The 20,308-nt window shown below is 43.3% G+C and overlaps 2 protein-coding genes across 2 annotated transcripts in view; both read right to left on the bottom strand.

The window, feature by feature from the left end:
- Nucleotides 1-20,308, bottom strand: part of LOC115253479 (KAT8 regulatory NSL complex subunit 2) — a 598,461-nt gene that overhangs the window by 164,736 nt on the left and 413,417 nt on the right. The gene's annotated exons all lie outside the window — the stretch shown is intronic.
- LOC134288878 (PHD finger protein rhinoceros-like) lies at nt 3,662-20,306 on the bottom strand (the record flags this gene model as incomplete). Its single annotated transcript, XM_062854800.1, has 1 exon — nt 3,662-20,306. A coding segment is annotated over one exon (8,631 nt), but the record flags the coding sequence as incomplete, so codon positions are not given.

Genomic DNA, 20,308 nt, shown 5'->3' with positions numbered 1-20,308 from the left:
TGAAGCATCCACTTCAACTGGTCTCAGTCCTGGGCCAATCGCTTCCAGTCGCCCTGAACATTTTAAGTTCTTAGGTCGTCTTCAACTGTGAAAAGTCAACGTTTACGGGAGCCTACTGCAAAGCCATTCCTGCTTTTCTATTGAACATGGTTTTAGCTTGTCGTTCCTCCGGCATACGAGCTAAGTGCCCAGCACACCGCAGCCTGCCGTGTTTCATTCGCTTAAGTACATCCATTTCTTTATATGTATACAGTATACTGCCCCCACTCGCATAACAGTCCCATCTTTGCTGGGATTCCTATGCATATGGGACAGTTATGCGAGTGGGGGCAGTATACTTGGTAAAACTCGTAGTTCATGCGACGCCGCCAGATACCATCCTCCAGTTTACCGTCAAGTATTATTCGCAGCATCTTACCTTCAAATTGAAGTCTTGAAGCTCTTCTATGAACTTCTCTCAAACCGCAAGATCCAGAGTCTTGCAAAACGCTAGCTTTGTCTTCGTTCACAGCCAACGAGACTTCAGCTGGTTTCGCAGACCGAGAAAGGTCCGATCCGCAGTCGTTATCTGTCTGCTCACCTCCTGTTACATGTTTATCGCACGTCACTTAAAGTAACAAATTCGTCTACAGCATGATCCGGGTCGATCCGCCATGCGTCGCACGAATCAGTCCTGCAAAATATCTGTCTCAGTGCCTGTTTTTCAGCCGAAAATGAATGACTGCGGTGGTCGTTTTCAGTTCCTCGATGTGAGAACTGACAGTCCGAGAGCTCCATTCGTGAACGACCCAACACGATCAATTCCCAATCATCCACACACTACTCATGCTGAAAGGCCATTCGTCTCCAAGCAGTGGCTTGTGAGAGTGAGTGCCCTATACGTTAGCACGGGTGAAAACACTCAACTACAGAAAATTGAATGGAAATTTAGCCCTGTCAGCTTTTGCTTTCAGCACGCTGCGTGCGAGTGTGAGCACGGAAAGCAACTTTGACAGGAAAACCAAAACGGAGAAAATGAAAGAAGCAAAATATCGCTATCATGAAGGCCTGTCGAAAAATTGCAGCACTGGCACGAATCAGTTTAATCAGCTTTGCCGGAAAACCATGTTCGATCATAATCGCCTTGAAATCAAAAACAGATCATCGGTTTGAAAGCTGTACGCCTCAGCCTGTTGTACGCTGAATTGAGAAATGTTATTCCTCTGTAGTTCACGCACTCCAGTCGATGCACTTTCTTGTACACTCATTGCACAAATATGGGTCACTCAAAGAACAATCATTTCATAAAATGATTCGTTTTACATACAAAAATAACACTTTCATTATTTTTATTTTATATTCTCTTCATTGAAACTCCTTTTTATTGTTTTATATAAAAATTTGCTTGTAAAATTCACTTTAGGCGGTGAAAATTACAAAAACGTACGCACTTTCCGGTATTCACAATCAAAGCGTTACTGTGACAGATGGTTTTAACCGAACAAAAAAATATCGAAAATATGTATGTTTTGACGTATAAGCCCGTGTGTGATACGTATAGTGACACAAAATAAATCAACTTATCAACGAAAAATGATATTGTGGATTTACAGGCTACTTGTATTCTACCGGTTACTTAAGTAGCCGTTACAAAGTAGCCGTTTTCGTATAAAAATCAACTTGATTGTCAAAAAATGAATGTCGCTGAGTAGCTAGTGGCAATAAGGAATAGCGCATACAATAAAAATGTTTAAAACCATGTTTAAATTCCTCTTTTCATAAAACAACTACTTTGAAGGCCATACTGAAGCGACCGGTAGAATACAAGTAGCCGGTAAATCCACAATAATACCGTCAGTGTACCAGTAGCCGCTCATGACCCAATAGCCGCTCACTGTTGCAAAAATCAAGTTTTCACACATAAATACACTCTTTTCGTCACTGATATTCTTGGACAATATAAATCATATGAGAGCGAAGCCATTTTATGGAATATTTACCGAATTACATAAATTTTAAAAACAAAACAGTAGAATTTTTTGAGCGGCTATTGGATCCAAAAAAGCTGTAGGAAATTTGATGTGTTCCAATAACCGCTCACGCAAAAAAATACGTGAAAATCGTAAAATATGTCGATTTTAGTACACAGTGTGTTTAAACACTATAATACACTCCCACTGAACAAGAAAAAATAATTGTAAAAACATAGAGTTGCAAAAATAATTCACTTTTCCGCAAAAGTCTATTTAAAAGATGGCATACATTTGTCCGTGAGCGGAATTAGGACCACTTTGGTCTCACACAAATTGTAATAAAATCATACTTTTTTGAAAAGTTCTACATAAGTCTTGTTTTCTGCCTGATTGTACTTAGATTAAACTAACATAAAATGCAAAAACATTTCAAATTGGCTTACCAGTCATTTAACAAATGATGTTTTTCTGAAAAACTGGCCTTAGATGAGCGGAATCTGGTACCCTGATGGTACCTAACAAAAGCTTGCAATTAATTAGTATTTATCTATTAAAGTGAAAAGTGACTAATAATTGTGTGTGACCCATAATTGTGCAATGAGTGTATAAAGGGTGAACGGGACCTCTCAGCTTCAATCTACCTAGCATATATAGCACGGTATAAGAGCTGATACAACTGCTCACTACCGTGCTTCAGAAGCTCAGCCGAGAGTTCGTCCTTCCCGGCAGCCTTGATGTCCTTCAGTTTTCTAATGGCTGTCTTTTCCTCGTCCAGCGTTAGAGGCTGCACAGCCTGTCCGACGTTGTCGATTCAAGTTCTGTCTGTCGCTCTGCCATTCCCACCGTTCAACAATACTTCGAAGTGCTCTCTACACCTAGCAGCCACCATTGATGTGATGTACTGCAAAGTTGTTTTTGATGAGTTTACACAAGTTAGATAAATGTAAAAAAATCTGTTTTCTACATAAGCCACGATAACTAAATGGTGTCTTCGGCAAAGTTGTAGATAATATCATGCAAAAAAATGTTGCCGAAGAAACTTTTGCTTTATCTTTAGAAATAAGCGATATATAATAAATTTAGTATAAACAATCCCTTCAAACCTTTAAAAACCAATAAATCCTTTATATCTTTCTTGGATGAGGTTTCCATGGCTTCTGATGCTCACTTTTTCAGTATGGTATTATGCATCTTTTTTTCTGAAGCCAGTGTTGCCATATTGTTATTGTTTCTACGTCATTTTTAAGTTTTCCTATGAAAAATGACCATATTTTATAATGAGATATCGAGGCTTATGTAGAAAATAGATTATTTAACTAACTTTTGATGCATTTTTTTTTATTTCTTTATTTTAAAGGCCTAGACGCCCGAAGGCTTTACGAGGCCAATTAAACCGTTTTAGTTAAAAAAAACTGTGATTCCACTCAGTAATTCCTGAGTACCACATAACTTCTTCTGTTTTGTCTGTCAGCAAGTGTCCATCACAGTCGTTGCACATGACGGGAGAAGGTACTGTATTTCTCCGCACGCCATTGACCTTCACATATGTGGAAGATGCCCGGAGTTCATAAATGTTGATCAGAAATTCAAGATGTCTGACCAAAATGCAGCTGATGTGTTATACTGGTTGTATTGGACGCTCAAGTAAGGCTTTATCATCGATGGGTGGATTAATTAGGGCTTTTTAGTGTGTCGAAAGAAAACATTCGTTGTTTAATTATTATTTTTCAATTATGTATTTTTAAGAATAATTTATTTATATTGATTTTTGTCGTAAATTTTCCATAATTTACAGAGATTTAAATGAAATTAAATATAAAATAAAAATAAAAATATATTGCGTTTTTCTCAATGGATTTCTTCTCTCGCCCTGCTCTTCACGTTCTCTATGTTGAATTCTCCAGGTTTTTAATAATAATGTTTTGTTACATGATATCTGACATTTACACTACCCGTCATAAGTACGGACTCACAAAAAGTATTGCAACAATATTGCATCACCCTGACTCACCTCGATATCTCTAAAACCAGAACACCTACAAAAATGCCGCCTTCAGGAAAGTTGTTGCTTTTGGTCTTCTGAATAACTTTCCTGAAGACAGCATCTTTGTAAGTCCTCAGGTTTTGGAGATATCGAGGTGAGTCAGGGTGATGCAATATTGTTGCAATACTTTTTGTGAGTCCGTACTTATGACGGGTAGTGTACGTGTTCTAAGAAACTAAGAGAGAATTTTTACTCATATTCACAAATTACCTTTCTCTTTATATTACTTGTGTTTTCTTTCGCTGCCTGTGCAGCCGTGCTCGAAGATAATGTTTGCGTTATCTTTTTTTTTAATCATGTTACTTCCTTAATTCAACTACTGTTTCTGTTTTGTTTCCACGTGCGCAGCCGCACGTTCGTTATCATCTAACTTTTTTTTCTGTTTTAAAGATATAATACATTTATAGTTACGATTCATTTAGCCATCGCTGTCCTCTTTAAAATAGTCAACTTGTGGCGTTCCCTTTTCTTTTGAATTGAAAAGGGAACTTTGTGTTTGTGTGATTCCTTCCAGAGACCACTAACTTTTATTACAATAGCTGTATTTTCAGTGTCTACATACCTAATCTTATCTTGCAAAGGAGGGGATTTTTTCATAAATAAATTAAATAGCTTATTGGACACGAAAAATAGTAATCGGTACGACACAAAAATTAATACTAATAGCAACTAAAAGTACCTACTTTCATTCGCTAGCTTCATTGTCACAATTGTTATGTATACTCCATATCATTGTATTACAAGGAGGATTCCTTCTTATAATTCATTTTAGCTACTGTTGTGTGGGGTCGTTTAACCCTATCTTCCCTTTTCCCACTTTTTCACTACTATAACTGTACATCATGCACATAGGTTCAACAGATGAATGAATTCCTGTTGCGTACTGTTTTACATGTATATAAAAACAAGTTCCTTAAAACTAGCAGCAGCTTTACACAGTTCCCAAATTATGGTTTATTTACACAGTGGATTCCCCGCTTAGTTCAGCTATAGTGGAGCAATTTCCCCTTTGGGGGTCGGGGCCTAGTGAATGGGGAGGATGAGGAGGAGCAGGAGGCGGTACACCGGAGGGGCGGAACCACTCGGCGCGCACGGGTCGGTTCGGGCAACAATCTCTCTCCCCCTTAAGTATAACCCTTGATTGATGATGAAAACTATTTACACAGTGTTGCTACGGTGAAGGGAGAGTTGTTCCCACAAGGAGGAAGTCATCTACAATCTCATTGTTTGTTTTATTCCACACCTATACAAGCACAGCCACGCACGCACACGCACACACACTGAGCCCGACCGGCGGAGGCGGCACCACTACAACAACAACACACGCTTACACTCCCGCTATCGCAATCTCGCTCGCACGCAAACCACACGCGTATCATTAGGTAAACGGCAACGTCTTCATTCGAGATCGATTGGTTATTCATACACATTTGTTTCTGTTGTTTTTTTTTGTTTCACATTTGTTTCTATCGCGCGATTCCTAACTTCTTTTTTATTCAGTTTCCTTTTTTGTTTTTTTTTTTCTTTTGCTATACTACTTTCTTTTTTACCTATAGATTATTTGATGCACTTTCCTTGTGTATGGTTTTTGACATGATGTCTCAACAAGTTTTAAACAAGATTGTTCTGCTCTCGGTTGGTGTGTGTAAAAATTTGAAACGGTTTTTGCTGTTTTCTATTTTCCTTTGCTATTGGGATACGGGTTTTTGTTTTGCATGCCAGTTTTAGACTTTCGATTTTTGTTTTTTTTTGTTTCATTTTGCTTTTTTGTTGTATATTGTTATTTGTTTAACTAAGTTTGTTTTATTAAACTTTAAAGTTTTCTACTCCTATTTTTGTGGTTTAAATATTTTGTTTCTTGTGGTTATGCTACAATTAAAATTCTCCTGATTGACTATGTACAGCTGTATGTGTGTTGATCAGAGTTTATTCATGTTTCCGAAAAAGTACGGATTGTCGGGCTGTGCCTGATTGCCAGGATGTAACATTAGATTTGTTGCAATGAGATTGTTAATTCATTTGAACAGCATTTGCCAAAGCACGAATCGAAAAAAAAAATACTTATTGAGTATTTTTTTCTTGAAAATTTAGGTAGAAGTAGTTTTAGAGTGTTTCCACTGTTCTTTATCGCTGTCAGTTTTTCGAAAAATGAAAAAATGGCGTTACCCAACAACGTCGCGAATTGATTTTCAACTCTCTCATCATTGAAGTCTCATTGTCTCATTATGTGTCAAGGCAAACTTCCGGGGCTACTCTTCCTCGCCGCTCAGCAAGAGTTTGATGTTCCGGAGCAACTGAGAAAGCAGAAACTCTCAAATTTGGGAAGTTTGTCAAGAAATTGTCCGTTTGATATGACGGGAATTAGCGCATATGACGAAGTAGATGTCTACCTTACTTCTGATAAAAAAAAACCCTGGGTGGGACATCCTGAAGGAATCCTTGTAGAAACTCTATGAGGAATTTAAAAATGAAATGTTCCTTCTAATAATCCTTCATTTTAGGAATCCTCCAGGAGTTTCTAGTTGGGAATCTTCCAGAAGTTTCTTCTGTAAATCCTCCACTGGGAATTCTCTTGGGAGTTCTTTCTGGAAATTTTCGAGGAATCCTTCAGAAGTTCCATCTGTAAATCATCCAGAAGTTCCTTAAGGAAATCGCTTTTTATACTTCTGCAGTTTCTACGGGGATTGGAATTCATTCTTGTTAAATTCACTCAGATGTTCCTTCAGAAATTCTTCAAGCATTTCCTCTAGAGTTTTCTTTAGAGGTACCTAAGGCAATGTTATGCTTTTTTTCTGGAATTAATCCAGACATACTTCTGAGATTCCTCCAGAAGTTCATTTTGGGGTTCCTCCAGAGTTTCCTAATGGGTATCCTCCAAGAGTTCCTTCAATACTTAATACTTCTTGGAGTTAATACTTCATTCTGCAAATCCTTCCAGGATTTCTTCTGAGAATCTTAAGTGACTTTCGGGAATTCTGCAGAAGTTCCTACTGGGAACTCTCCAGAACTTTCTTCTGAGAATCCTTCAAGGATTTGTTCTGGGAATCTTTCAGGAGTTTCTGCTGAACTCTTGCTGGAAATCATTTTGGGATCCATTCTGGATACTTTGCAGGGGGCTTTTCTGGGTATCCTATAGAAGTTTCTTTTGAAAATCTTCCAGGAGCTCCTTGTGAGAATTCTTCAGAAGTTCCTCAGAAACCGGAGCGATCTAGAAGTTGTTGTCTGAATCCTGAAAGAGCTCTTTTTGAAATTGCTTCAGCAGTTCCTTCTGATTTTTGTTCTCTTGTTTCTTATGGGAATCTTCCAGTAGTTTTTTAGAAACCCTCCAGGAGTATATTTTTGGTGAGAGGTTTTCCCGTACATCGAATTCCTGGATTAATTCCTAGAAGGAATTTTCGGAATACTCCCAGACTAAAATATTGTTGGAGTCCCAAAAGCAGCTTCTGAAGGAATTGTTGGAGAATTTCGTAGAATGAATCGATAAAGGATCATGGAAGAATCCCCAGAAAAAAATCCTGAAGTAATCCTCAGATGGAATTTCTAGAGTAATCCCCAGAAGGACTTTATAAGGGAATCAGCATTAGGAACCCATACTGAAATTCTCCGAAAGCGTTTCTGGAAGGATCCCAGCAGGAACTCCTGGAAGAACCTCCAAAAGAAATTCATGAGGGAATCTCCAGCTGAAATTTACGGGAGCATCCTCAAACAGTTCCTCTAGGGTTTTTGAAGTATAACCTAAGGAAATTTAAAGTTTTTTTTTCCTGAAAGACATTCTCCTGAGATTCCTCCAGAAGTTTCTTTCGTGGTTCCTCCAGAGTTTCCTACTGGGTATCCTCCGATGGTTTCTTCAAAGAATACTTCATTCTGTAAATCCTCCAAGAATTCCCACTGGGAATCCTTTTAGGAATTATTCTGGGAAAATTCCCTATGTGTCTTCTGGAAATTCTGCAGAAGTTCCTACTGGAAATTCTACAGAACTTTCTTTCGCCATTCGTGACTACTGGGAAGGTGAACGGGGATGGAGAAGTTTTGTAAAACGAGTAAAAATGTCAACTCGTGAGTGATGTGAAATTGAAACGTGAAATTTTGCCGAATTATTCGATTTCCAGTGCTATAGGGGCTGGTTATTGATAGTCTACATCTTTTTGCTCCCATCTGATAAGCCATTGGCAAATGTAAGTCGGAATATCTGTAATTATTGCCTATTTTCCGTCTAATATGACGGGAATTAGCGCATATGACGAAGTATATTTCTACCCTACTTTTGATTCTTCCAGGAGATCCAGGAGAATTATTTTGAAGTTCTTTAGAGAAATAACATTTCAAACTTCTCCTGCAGTTTCTACGGGGATTGAAATTCATTCTTGTTAGATTTACCCAGATCTTCTGAAATTCCTCAAGCGATTCCTCTGGGGGTTTCTTCAGAAGCATTTGAGGAAACTTTTTGTTTTTTTTTTCTAAAATTGCTCCAGAAATTCTTCTGAAATTCATCCAGAAGTTCCAGAGTTTCCTACTCGGAGTTCCTAGAAAACTTCATCCAAGAATTCCCACTGGAAATCTTTCCAGGATTTCGTCTAGGGATCTTCCAAGAATGTCTTCTGGAAATCCTACAGAAGTTCCTACTTAGAATTCTCCAGCTTTTTTGTGGGGAATCCTTCAAGGCTTTGTCCTAGGAATCTTTCAGGAGTTTCTGCTGGAAATCTTTCAGGAGTTTCTGCTGGAAATCTTTCCGGAACTCTTTTTGAAAATCCTATTGGAGCTCATTCTGGACATTTTGCAGGAGGTTTTTCTGGGAATCCTCGAGAAGTTTTTTCTGGATTTCATCCAGGAGCTCCTTGTGAAAATTCTTCAGAAGTTCCTTTAGGAACTTTGCCACAAGTTTCTTGTCTGAATCCTACAGGATCTCCCTTATTGAACGCTCTTGAAGTTTTTGTCTAAATCCTGCACTGCCGTTCTACGCCCGATTGTCCCATATGGGAATCCCATATAACATGGGAAAATCGAGCGTAGAACGGCAGTGCAGGAGTTATATTTAAGATATCTCCAGCAGTTCCTTCTGAAGCGTTTAAAAATCTATTACAAATCCTTCGGCAGTATCTTCTAGGTCGAGGTTTTTCCTGAAATCGAATTCCTGGATTAATTCCAATTATTTTTCAACTTGCTGAACCATCCAGCAATTTTGACAGTTGATCAGCAACGTTGTGCTGAAATTCAGCAAAAATGTTGCTGAAATTCAGCAATTTGTTTTGCTGTTTTTTTTTGTGCTGGAAGCATTTCAAAAAATTTTGTGTGTACACGAGAGTTTTCCTTGAATTGCTCCCGGGACTCTTCCTTGGATCTCTACCGCTTTCGAAGCTTCTCACAGAATTCGACCAGCGATTCCTCTTGGGTTTCTTGGGTTATTAATTGAACTAAGTATTAGGCAAACATTTTTTTACTGAATTTATTCAGAAGTTTCTTCCACGATTCAATCCAGAAGTTTTTTCCCCGGATTTGCTCCCAAAGTTCCTTCCGTGATTTTTCCGGTGTTTCTTTCGGGATTTCTATCGGAGTGCTTCCCAAAAGTTTGAGGATCCTCCAAAAATGTATTTAAGGATGCTTCGGGAATTTCTCCTAGTGCTTTTCCGGAATGGCTTTTCAAATGTTTCTATCAGGGTTTTTGCGTGATTCCTGCAGAAGTTCTTCTAGAGATTCCGCGATTTGTCTTCTGGAATTTCCCTAATATTTCGTTCCGGAATTACTCCCAGAACATTTTTCCGAAATGTATTAGTGTTCAGGATTACTTCCGAAGTTCTTCTCGAGATGTCTAAATAGGTTTTGTCGGAGTTTTTCGCTAGTTTTCTCCTGGATGTGTTCCGACATTTCTCCAGGAATTTCGTAGGTTGTCCCAGAGAGTATCCCGAAAAAAACTCATGAAAGAAATTGCGGGAGGAACTGTATTACATATATCAGTAAAGGCTCTCGTAGTATCCCAAACGGAACTCCTGAAGAAATCCCGGAAAAAATCTTGGGAGGAAATCTAGGATAAATCCTAAGAATTCTAAAAGAAAACCCGAAAGCAACACCGGATGGAGTCTTTTAAGAGAAGTCCCTGTACAAACTCCGGAAGCAACTGTTAGTGTAATTTATGGAAATTCTCTAAATGAATCTGAGGTGAATCACTGCATCCTGGAAACTTAGAATAAAACCTTTGAAACCCCTCTGAAAGAAATTACAGGAAGAACTCTATAAAACATATCAGCAAAAGCTCCTGCAAATTTTCAAAAAGGAACTCCAGAAGAAACTCCGGAGGAAATCCAGGATGAATTATCAAAAACTCGGAGAGGCATCCCAGGAGCAACAATGGAAAGAATCTTCTAAGATAACTCCCGGTGGAAAATTTGAAAGATATCTCCGGGGAAACTTCAAGAGCAATTCCGCGAGAACTTTCAGAAATATCCCGGGTGAAGCTCCTGTAGAAACTATAGAAGAAATCTTACGGGAAGTTCTTAAAGGAATTACATTCGAAATTTCGGAACAAATTCCGTGAAAAACTCCGAGAGCAATACAGAAACAACCTCTGGAGGAATTCCTGCAGAAAAGTCAACAAAAAATCCTAAAAAAAAACCTTGGAGAACTGTAGCAGAAATTCCAAATAAATAAAATAATACGTATAGAAAATCTGGAAGATATATCTAAAAGAACTTTATGGGAAATCTGTTCCGGAAGGAATCGTGGAAAAATATTCAATACAAAACTTGAGAGAAATTCCGTGACGACATCTAAAAAATATCCTAAGAGAAACTCCTGTAGAAATCCCGAGTCAAATCCTGGGAAAATTCCACTAATATTTCTTTGGATGAAACGCAGAACGAAGTCCGGGAAAAATTCTGCGATAAACTCTTGGAGTAATAGCGAGAAAACTTGTGAAAGAAATACTGGAAAGAATTTATACAGGATTCCTGTATAGCTCAATTGGATAATATGGACTATGGAGGCAATTAGGGTATAAATTTAGTTGAACTATAGGCAAATTTAAATGAACCTTAGGGTGGCCTAATTAATTTACACATTTTTTTAAACACCTTTAATTAGGAATCTAAATATGCATCCCTATAGAGAACCATAAATACCACTTAATCCAAAACAATGATCGAAAACATGAAACAACTCCGATGCGCCTATTGTTTGAAAGGACTGAGAGTTTGTGTGTGTGTTTAGCTTTTGCTATTGCATGTGTTCCTTAACCGGTTAAGTTGTGTTTGCATTTGAACAAATGGTTTCTCCTATAGCCTATACAAAAATAATAATAATAAACTTCTAAAACAGAATAAACTTTATGTACCATCATCTCTCTCACAGAAAACAGGAAGTAGATGTGTGTTCGAAAAGCTATGAAAAATACACTTTAAAGTGATCGGGGGTCGGGAAAATATTTCCCTTTTCACATTTTCTTTTTTGTTAAGCCGTTCTTCTTTTTTTTCGCTGGACGTCTCTTTCAAAGACAACTATATACCTATACACGACCAATACGCGGTAAAACAAAATATTCTCAATTATATATATAGTACCAACAGTGAGACAAAACAAAAAAAAACAAACTATTCACAATTTTTGACTTGATGACTGTGTGTGTGTGACTGGGATGACGCGACAAGCACAACAATGAAACATTTACACGAACATATTTACACTAACCGTCATCTAACTTCGCAGTCCTTACCACCACCGGTGGCGTTGAGTTCACTATGTTGTTGCGATTGCTGCGATGACTGCGGTTGTTGCGATTGCTGGCCTACCAACGGCGCTGATGGCCCAAAAGAACTGAACGCACCAACGGTAGCCGTTCCACTAGCACTAGTAGCAAGACAATTGTTGAAAGACATGGTGGCGGCGGCGGTAGACGATGTGGAAGAGGAATATGACGAAGACATTGCACCGAGGTCCATTCCGAGGGATTTGTTCAAATCGGACAACCTGTTGTCGACTGATGCCCCTGGGTCAGACACTGAAGGAGAGGCCGTCCTAGACAAAGAGGGTTTTTCGGTGGAGGCCGAAGTTGTATCTGAACTAGGTTTTGTTGCACTCGGCACATTGGTAGCACACAAGTCGATCATTTCCTTGCTCATCGGAATGTCCAACTTCGGAACCACGATGTTAAGGGTTTTGGTTTCTTCACATGCCGACACGGCTGCCTTATCCGACGAATCCTTGTTCTTCGATGACATGACGTATCCTCCACCGACAGAATTCCGCGCGAGTTTAAGCCGGATCGGTGTAATCAGCGGCTTGGTGATGCCACTACCGCTAGAGTTGCTGTTCTCGTTATCCAGCTCTGGCGGATCCAGTGCCAGTGGATCTACCTCCGGAGAGTTAAGTCCACCCCGGGTTGGGTCCGGTATCGTAGCATTCATCAGTTCATCCGCTACCGGCGGTTTCTTCACTCCCAATCGTATCACAATCCGCGGAGCGTCATCCGATTTGTTGATGATTTCTACCTTGTCCACCTTTTCGCCCTTTTCCTTCTTGTGCTTCTTTTCCTTTTTGCGCTTTTTGTGCTCTCGGTCGCGTTCTTTGTCTTTGTTTTTGTGCTTTTTGGACTTCCGGCCCTCATCCTCATCATCGAACATCATTTGCTCGGCATACATCATCGCATCGCGACGAAGATCCTCCAAACTGGGCGGAGGCAAGGTGGAAGCCAGCCGCTTCTTGGGTGGTCGAATGCGATCACTGTATCCGGAAGCTTCCACTACGTCCGAACCGATTTTGATTTTTAGTTTTGGAGCCGCCTGCGGCTGATTCACAGCTGTCACCACTGTGCTGGTTCGGTTGGTTCTGGATCTTCGTTTCACCACCGGTGAAACATCTGCGGCCAGATTGCTGTTCGATCCGTTGCTTCCCGTTGATCCGACGCTTCTTCGCCTTTCCATGATTTCATGCTCCGTAGGTACTAGGCCACGCAGTTCTCGCGACATATTGGACGAGAGCTTCTTCCGCTTCTTGAAGTCTACTCCGCCGTAGTCCTTGTAGTCGTCCTTTGTGGGGATCGAACACAAGGAATCCACTGCCTTCGGTATGCCAACAGTCCTGCTGATTGACGTTGTTAAAGACAATGTCGGAATCTGGTCTACGGCTTGCAGACCGGTTTGATCGTCGTGATTCATGTCCTGGGTCCAGTACTGTCGTAGCAGTTCCTTCTTTCGCATTCGCCGCAAGTTCGATGATCCGACACCGGCGCCGATCATGGGAGTCGACATAATGGGTGCCGCCAAGCTAGGATCCATTACACTGGACTGCTGTAGCGTTGCCGTCGATGAGGATGAACTATTATCCATTTGCGCTAGTGGTCCCTTGATCTTCAACTTCATGATGTTCCTGGAGTCGGACAGTGACACCTTCGTCGTTATGATGCTATCCGAATCATTCGTCTCTTCCTGAGGCAGTTCAACGGGTTCCACCAAGCTGGATCCCACCGTCAATACTGCTGCCGGAGCAGCAGCTGCTGAATTAGTCAGGGTTGTCGTCGTACTCGAAGATTCGGTCGATACCGCCGACAGGGTCACCGCTGCAGAAGCCAGCGTTTTGTCCACTTTGTTATTGCTGGCCTTCAACGCCGACTGCAGTTCATTTTCCATGTCTTCATCGATGTCGACTAGCGTTTGATCGGCCGTTCCACTGGCGAAAGCTCCTAGCAAATGATTGTTGAACGCGTCCGTATTGGCCGCCGAAGAGTCGAACCCACTGTTGTACGTTCGCATATCCACCGGTCCGGGTAGTACGGTTTGAACCATATCCTGAAGCCGCGTTGAGACACTCGGTTGCGTTACGCTGATATCCGCACCCGGAACCATTCCGGAACCCAAACTCGACTGCATAGATGTCGGAGTGAACGATGATCGGTTCTGTTTGTTACTACCGCCAAGGGTAGTGTTCTGAGACGAATACAGATTGAGATTTGGAAATTTAGGCGATTTGGACGGTTCACGCGATGCTCGATACGAATCCTGCATGCGACAATCGATTGATCGACGGCGGTCGCGCATATCACGAAGCTTCTCCATGCTGTTGCATGCAAGATCGTCATCAAAGTCCGGATCGTAGACGGTTCCGATGAGCTTGTTGTGTATGGTACCTCCTACAAAATCGTAGTCGTTATGAGGTAACTGAGGAATGAAGGAGATCTGTTGTCGACCACCACGAGACTGTCGACCGTTTTTACCTTTGGCAGCAGCACCGCCCCGTTGACTTTGGCTGTTGGTTCTTGGGCCACGCGGACCTCGCTTAGCACTGCCTTCGGGCTTTCCGATAAGCTTCCCACCAACCACTGAGGATGGCTGCGACAGCTGCGATTGCTGCTGCTTCGGATCGAGAGTTTTCGGACTTTTTCCGGGACTGATGTTGGCCGGTGACTTCATGTGCCCAAGGGCCGTCGCTTCGTGGACTTGATTTTGCTGTATCCGAGAGGAAGACCGTGAAGATTTTGTAGGCGACTTCTTAGAAGCACTCTGGTCCATGGATTGCAGCATACCGGAACTATCCTGCTGGGGTGTTCGTTGCTGTTGCATTTGCGGAGTGTGTGGTCCCATCATGCCTGGCGAATGATTCATCATGAAATTATGCTCCGGTGTTGGTTGCTGTTGTTGATTGGCAGGAGAAACCATGTTTGCCAGTGGAGACGCTGCCGCCATCTGTGGAGTCATTGGTTGTTTCTGCTGTTGAGGTGTAGGTGGCGACACTATCGCCTCCGTTAGGGCGATGTTGTGTGACGTTGACGTGAAGGTGGCGCCACACAAACTATTCGGCACTACCATGTCGTCTGGTTTACCACCACCACCAAGTACAGACTGCGATTGTTGCGGCTGTTGAGGAGCATTCTGCGATTGTTGCTGCTGCTGCTGCGGTTGGCCACCAGCAGCTGCCGTTGGCAGCATTGGATGATGAGGTTGTTGCTGTTGTTTCCCGGATTGGAAATTGGAAGCATAATTTGGTGGGAACATGGCCGTCCCGGGAGACGGAAAAGGAACTTGTACATTGGCCGGGGGAAATAGCGCCACCGCACCTGGATACTGTGTGGTTTCATTGAAGTTGAACTGCTCCAACGGGTTGATGGTGTTGTTTGGCTGTTGTTGTTGTTGTTGCTGCTGTTGGGGTTGACCTTGTGACAGTTGATTTTGAATGTCCATGAAGTTGTTGAGATCGTTGAGCTTGTTTCGATGATTGTTCGCATTAAGGTCATGGTGCTGTTGTTGCTGTTGCTTAAGAAGCATGTTTTCCTTCTCCTGCATAACAGAACATTCGTGCTTCTTCTGGTTTGGTACCAAGTCATTCCACCGACGTTGAGGATGTTGTGGTTGTTGTTGTTGCTGCTGCTGCTGCTGTTGGGCTTGTTGCTGAAGATCGAATATTAGTGAGGTAGTTTCGTTCTGATTCGCAACACCTTTGATAGTCTGCATAAAGTCCAACCCGTGCAGGTGATTGATGTCGTCGAGTTGACCGTGTTGGTGATGATTGGTCTGCTGTTGTACCATAGCATCAAATAGTCCGGACACTTGAGAGCTTAGATGCTTCTGATTGCCAGAGGAAGCTTGACTGTTGAGCAAGGCCGCCGCCGCTTCCATGCAACTCGGAGGCTGCTGTTGATGCATCGTACGATTATCGTTCATTGTAGTTGGAGGTTGTTGCTGATGATGCCGTTGTTGATTGTGATCCTGTAACATTGACGGGGGTACCCACCGTTCGTCGGATGGTCTGCTTGTAAGATGGTCAAGATGATCGTCTTTGAGGTTCTTTTTACTGTGATGTAGCGAATTCTCCACATCTTCGCTAGTGTTGAACTTGTTGAAGTACTCCATGTCGTTGCTGGATAATGGTTTGCTCTTCTCAAGCGCTTGTGCAATTGCAGGAATGTCTTTACCGGTTGTGTTGAAATCGAGCCCGGCATGTTGATTGCCAGTATCGAACAGTTTAGCATCATCATCCAGAGAGATAATGTCCGATCGATCTTTTGCATCGTCATGCTTACCTTCCTGACCGCTGCTCGATCCTTTCTTGTACTTCTGCCTTAACTTCTCAACCAGATTCAAAGTTTCACGCTGAGTATCCTCCTTACAATCCTCCATGAAGGGGAAGTTCAACGGTGGATTTAAACCGAACGTATCATCTGTTACCGATTCTCCTTCCGTTGGCAACAGCAAGTCGAATATCGACGGACACAAACCTCCTCCGGTTGTGTTTAATCCAGCATCCTTGTTGGAAGCCGAATTATTGCTATTGTTATTATTACTACTACTACTAACGAAATTGTTCATAACGTTGCTCATACTGTTGGCGGTAGTTGGAATGTTTTCCATGCTGGAAGGCTGCTGGAACGATGCACTCGTAACAGGTACAGCAGTTGCCTCCTGTGGTATAGCGGCCATTGCCAAGGACTCCAGTTCAAACTGTTTCTTCTCCTCAACGGACGATGCGATCGTGTTGATAGGGACTGGAGGAATGTCCACGGGCATCACCGATTGATCAGCCAAAGCACTTTTATCCTTTTGAACTTTGATGCTTTCGCCGACCTTCTCGATCTTGGCGGCTGTATCGTTTGAACCATCTTCCACGATTACTACATCACGACCATCGTTAGACCGTGAATCATCAACCAGCGAAATAATCTCGATGTCTTTTTTACTGTCGGCCAGCCGAACCTTAGACTTGTCCTTCGCTGGACTAACCGATCGAACCTCTTCTTTCGTTTTTGTCGTTTTATCTTCAAATTTGGTTTCTCCGAATGGTTCAATAATATCCTTTTTACTAGACAATTCATTTAGATTTGCATTAAATTTAATTACGTCACTAATAATAGGACTCTTTGAGTATTGATCGCTTTTGTTATCTTTAACGGTTGCAACGTCTAGTGTTACAGCAGAGGGTTTGGCCTCATCAAATAGTTCGCCCATGTGTTTCATTATCCTTTCCCGTGACATTGCCTCCTCTTCTTTCTTGCCACTACTGCTGCGTGACGAAGAATCATCAATGAGTATTATATCGTCCTTCTCCCTGCGAGCATTTGAAGCAGGTCGACCACGGCTGCCACTTCTATCGCGTTTCCGCCTATCAGTTTCTACCAGCACACCTGTTTCCGATTCTTTCCGACTAGATTTCTGCTGTGCCGCCATAGCTTCCTCTGCCATAAGTTTCTCAAGGAGCGCAGCCTTTGCAGCAGCAGCTGCAACACGCCTTTCTTCAGCTTCTTGCAATTCAGCAGCTTTCTTAGCAGCAGCAGCCAATCGCTTTTCTTCTGCTTTTTTCTCGGCTGCCAATCGTTTTTCTTCCGCCTTTTTCTCGGCAGCCAATCTTTTCTCTTCTGCAAGTTTTTCTGCTGCCAAACGTTTCTCTTCCGCTGCCTTCTCTGCTGCTAATCGCTTCTCTTCTGCCTCTTTCTCAGCTGCCAAGCGCTTCTCTTCAGCCAGTCGCTTCTCCTCAGCTACTCGCATCTCTTCTGCTAATCGCAACTCTTCCGCCAGTCGCTTTTCTTCCGCAAGTCTCTTTTCTTCTGCAAGTCGCCTTTCCTCTGCAAGTCGCTTCTCTTCAGCCAATCGTTTCTCTTCTGCCAGCCGTTTCTCTTCCGCCAATCGCTTCTCTTCGGCCAGCCGTTTCTCTTCAGCTAATCGTTTTTCTTCTGCTATCCGCTTCTCTTCAGCCAACCGCTTTTCTTCTGCAAGTCGCCTCTCTTCCGCCAATCGCTTCTCTTCTGCAAGTCGTTTCTCTTCAGCCAATCGTTTCTCTTCCGCCAATCGCTTCTCTTCTGCCAGTCGTTTCTCTTCTGCCAACCGTTTCTCTTCTTCTAATCGTTTCTGTTCTGCTGCTTTCTCCGCCGCTATTCGCTTCTCTTCTGCAGCCTTCTTCTTTTGCTGTGCCTCCTTTATCGTCTTTTCGGCCTCGGCTGCTAGACGTTCCTTCTCCTTCTTTTCCCACTCAAAGTCCACGAAGACGGACTTTCTTCGTCCCCGGATGGACGCTGGTTTGGTGGCGAGGGCTTCCACTGCTGGCGGGGGAGGCTTGATCTCGTTTGGCGTGACGAGGCAAGAGTTGCGTCGGTTGGGGATCATCTTGCCACCAGCGGCACCCCCCTTAGGATGATCTCCCGATTTGAGCAGGTCAGCAGCTCGGGTGCGATCGTTAGACACTTTATCCTTTGCGGGTGGGGTAGACTTTGCGGCCTCAGTGCTGCTGCTATTTGGCGGCTGAGGTTCGACTGGTACGGGTGAAGTCTTGCTCGGCTGCGACTTTGCTGCTGTTGAAGCAGCTGAAGGTTTGGTCGGAAGTGATGGTGGTGATTGTTCTCTTTTAGCGGCTGCTGAAGCCTTATCAGTTGCACGTGTGGCTGTAGTCGATTTGCTTCCAGGTGCTGCTGCGGGAACGGCGGGAGTGGATGATGCACCTTTCTTTCCGGGCTCGGCTTCCTTTCGACCGACTTGTTTCTTAGGACTAGCTTCTCGCTTTGTTGATACTGATTTTCTTCGATTTTCTTTTGTTTGTAATCGCGTCGAGTCATCACTTTGACTGCTGCTGGAGTCGGAATCACTGTCAGACGAGGAAGAACTGGAACCAGACTCGGAAGATTTACTCTTGTCAAGAAAGGGCATCTGGCGGTCTGTCTTCTTCGCGGCAGCCGTGGCTGTCGCTTTGCCTGCAAGTGACGCCGGTGCACCCTTGACAGCGGCCTTCGTGGGCACTGAGGGAGCTGCCGGTGTCTTCTTGCTGACTGATTCTTCCTCCTCTTCGTCGCTATCCGAATCCGAGCTGCTTGAACTTGAGCACGACGACGAACTGGTTTCCGAGCTGGAACTGCTGGAAGGAGTGGAAGCTTTCTTTTCTTCCTTCCGACTGGCGGCAGTCGACACTGGCGCTTTTGCCGCCGCTTTGTTTGGGCGTTCCTCTGGGGTGGTTGGGGGTTGCGCAACTGTTGGTTGGCCTGCGTTCGCTTCGGCGGTTTTCTTCTTGTCGCATATCAGTGCAGCGGCTTTTTTCGCTGCCTGCCTCTGCGGCACATATGCCAACGTTTCCAACAGTGACGCTTCCTTGGCGAGATCTCGTGCTTTTTCGATGGCCGATTTGTCCTTTTCCGGTTCCTCTGGTTCTTTTTCTTTCTGTACCACACGTTCTTTTGCAGGCAATTTCTCTCGTTTGCCATCCTTTTCCACAGGTCGATCCTTGTCGGCAGCGACTTTGGGTGTTGTTTCCACTGCTGCAGCGGATTGGATCTGTTTTGCAGCCTTACTATTGCTGCGTTTGGCAGTAGCCGTTGCTTTCTGGGGTGCTTCCGATGTACTTTCTTTGACAGCTTTTGCGAAAGACTTATTTTCGGCATCTTTCGTCCCGCTTCCGGTACTTATGCCGCTGCTACTGCTGCTGCTACTGCTGCTACTACTACTGCTGCTGCTATTGCTTCCAACGGAACTTGTACTTCCACTGCTGCTGCTACTACTACTGCTGGAACTGCTACTGCTGCTACTGCTAATAATAGGGGCAGGCTCTCGACTTTCCTTCAGATCTTTCCTATTACTGATTGCGGTGGTAGCTGCTGGTGGTTGACTTCCACTAGCGGCCGGTTGCGCCTGCGAGGTTGATTGCACTGGTGGAACTAGGTTCGTCTTCATCATATTCTCAGATGCCTTCTTGGCAGCCTCACGTTGAGGCACCACAAGAAAGTCAGCCATGAATTCTCGTTTGCTCTGCTGTTTGTTGGTTGCGGTGTCCTTGTCCTGCTTTCTCCTTCCACTACCTGTCGTCGCTGCTGGTTCTTTAGCAAGCTTATTCGAAGAAGCGTAACCACTGCTGGTACTGCTTCCACATGTTGCTGGCGCCACAACAGGTTCTGAGGCTAGCTTTTTAGTTTCTGCCTTTGTTGGAGGAGCTGCTGGGGTGATTGTGGCAACAGGCGCAACAACCGCTGTCGATGCCTTCGACGACTTGGCCGGCGAGAGCGACTTTTGCTTCAGTCGATCGGCTTCTGCCAAGTTGAATTCCTTCATGGCAGCTTTGGTACGGAACGGATGCTGCTGCGAGTCACTTGCCGTGTTATCAGTCTTATCCTTATCGGTGCTGTCCGAGTCAGAGTAGATGTTGGACATTTTATTGTTCGGGTAGGTGTTCGGTCCGGCCGTTTGTCGACCGGTCCGCGAAACTATCGGAACTATTTCGTCGCTGTCGTTCGAATCGGACAAATGCATTCGATCGTCAACCAGCTCCCGCTCCATTTGACGCAAAGACTGATTTCGAGATTGATTGGTCTTTTTAGATTGCGGCCCTTCGGACGCAGCGATTGTCGTCGGTCCCTTGAGTC

Source organism: Aedes albopictus, chromosome 2, assembly GCF_035046485.1.
Source record: "Aedes albopictus strain Foshan chromosome 2, AalbF5, whole genome shotgun sequence".
Lineage (NCBI taxonomy): Eukaryota > Metazoa > Arthropoda > Insecta > Diptera > Culicidae > Aedes > Aedes albopictus.
This window is presented reverse-complemented; position numbering and strand designations above follow the sequence as displayed.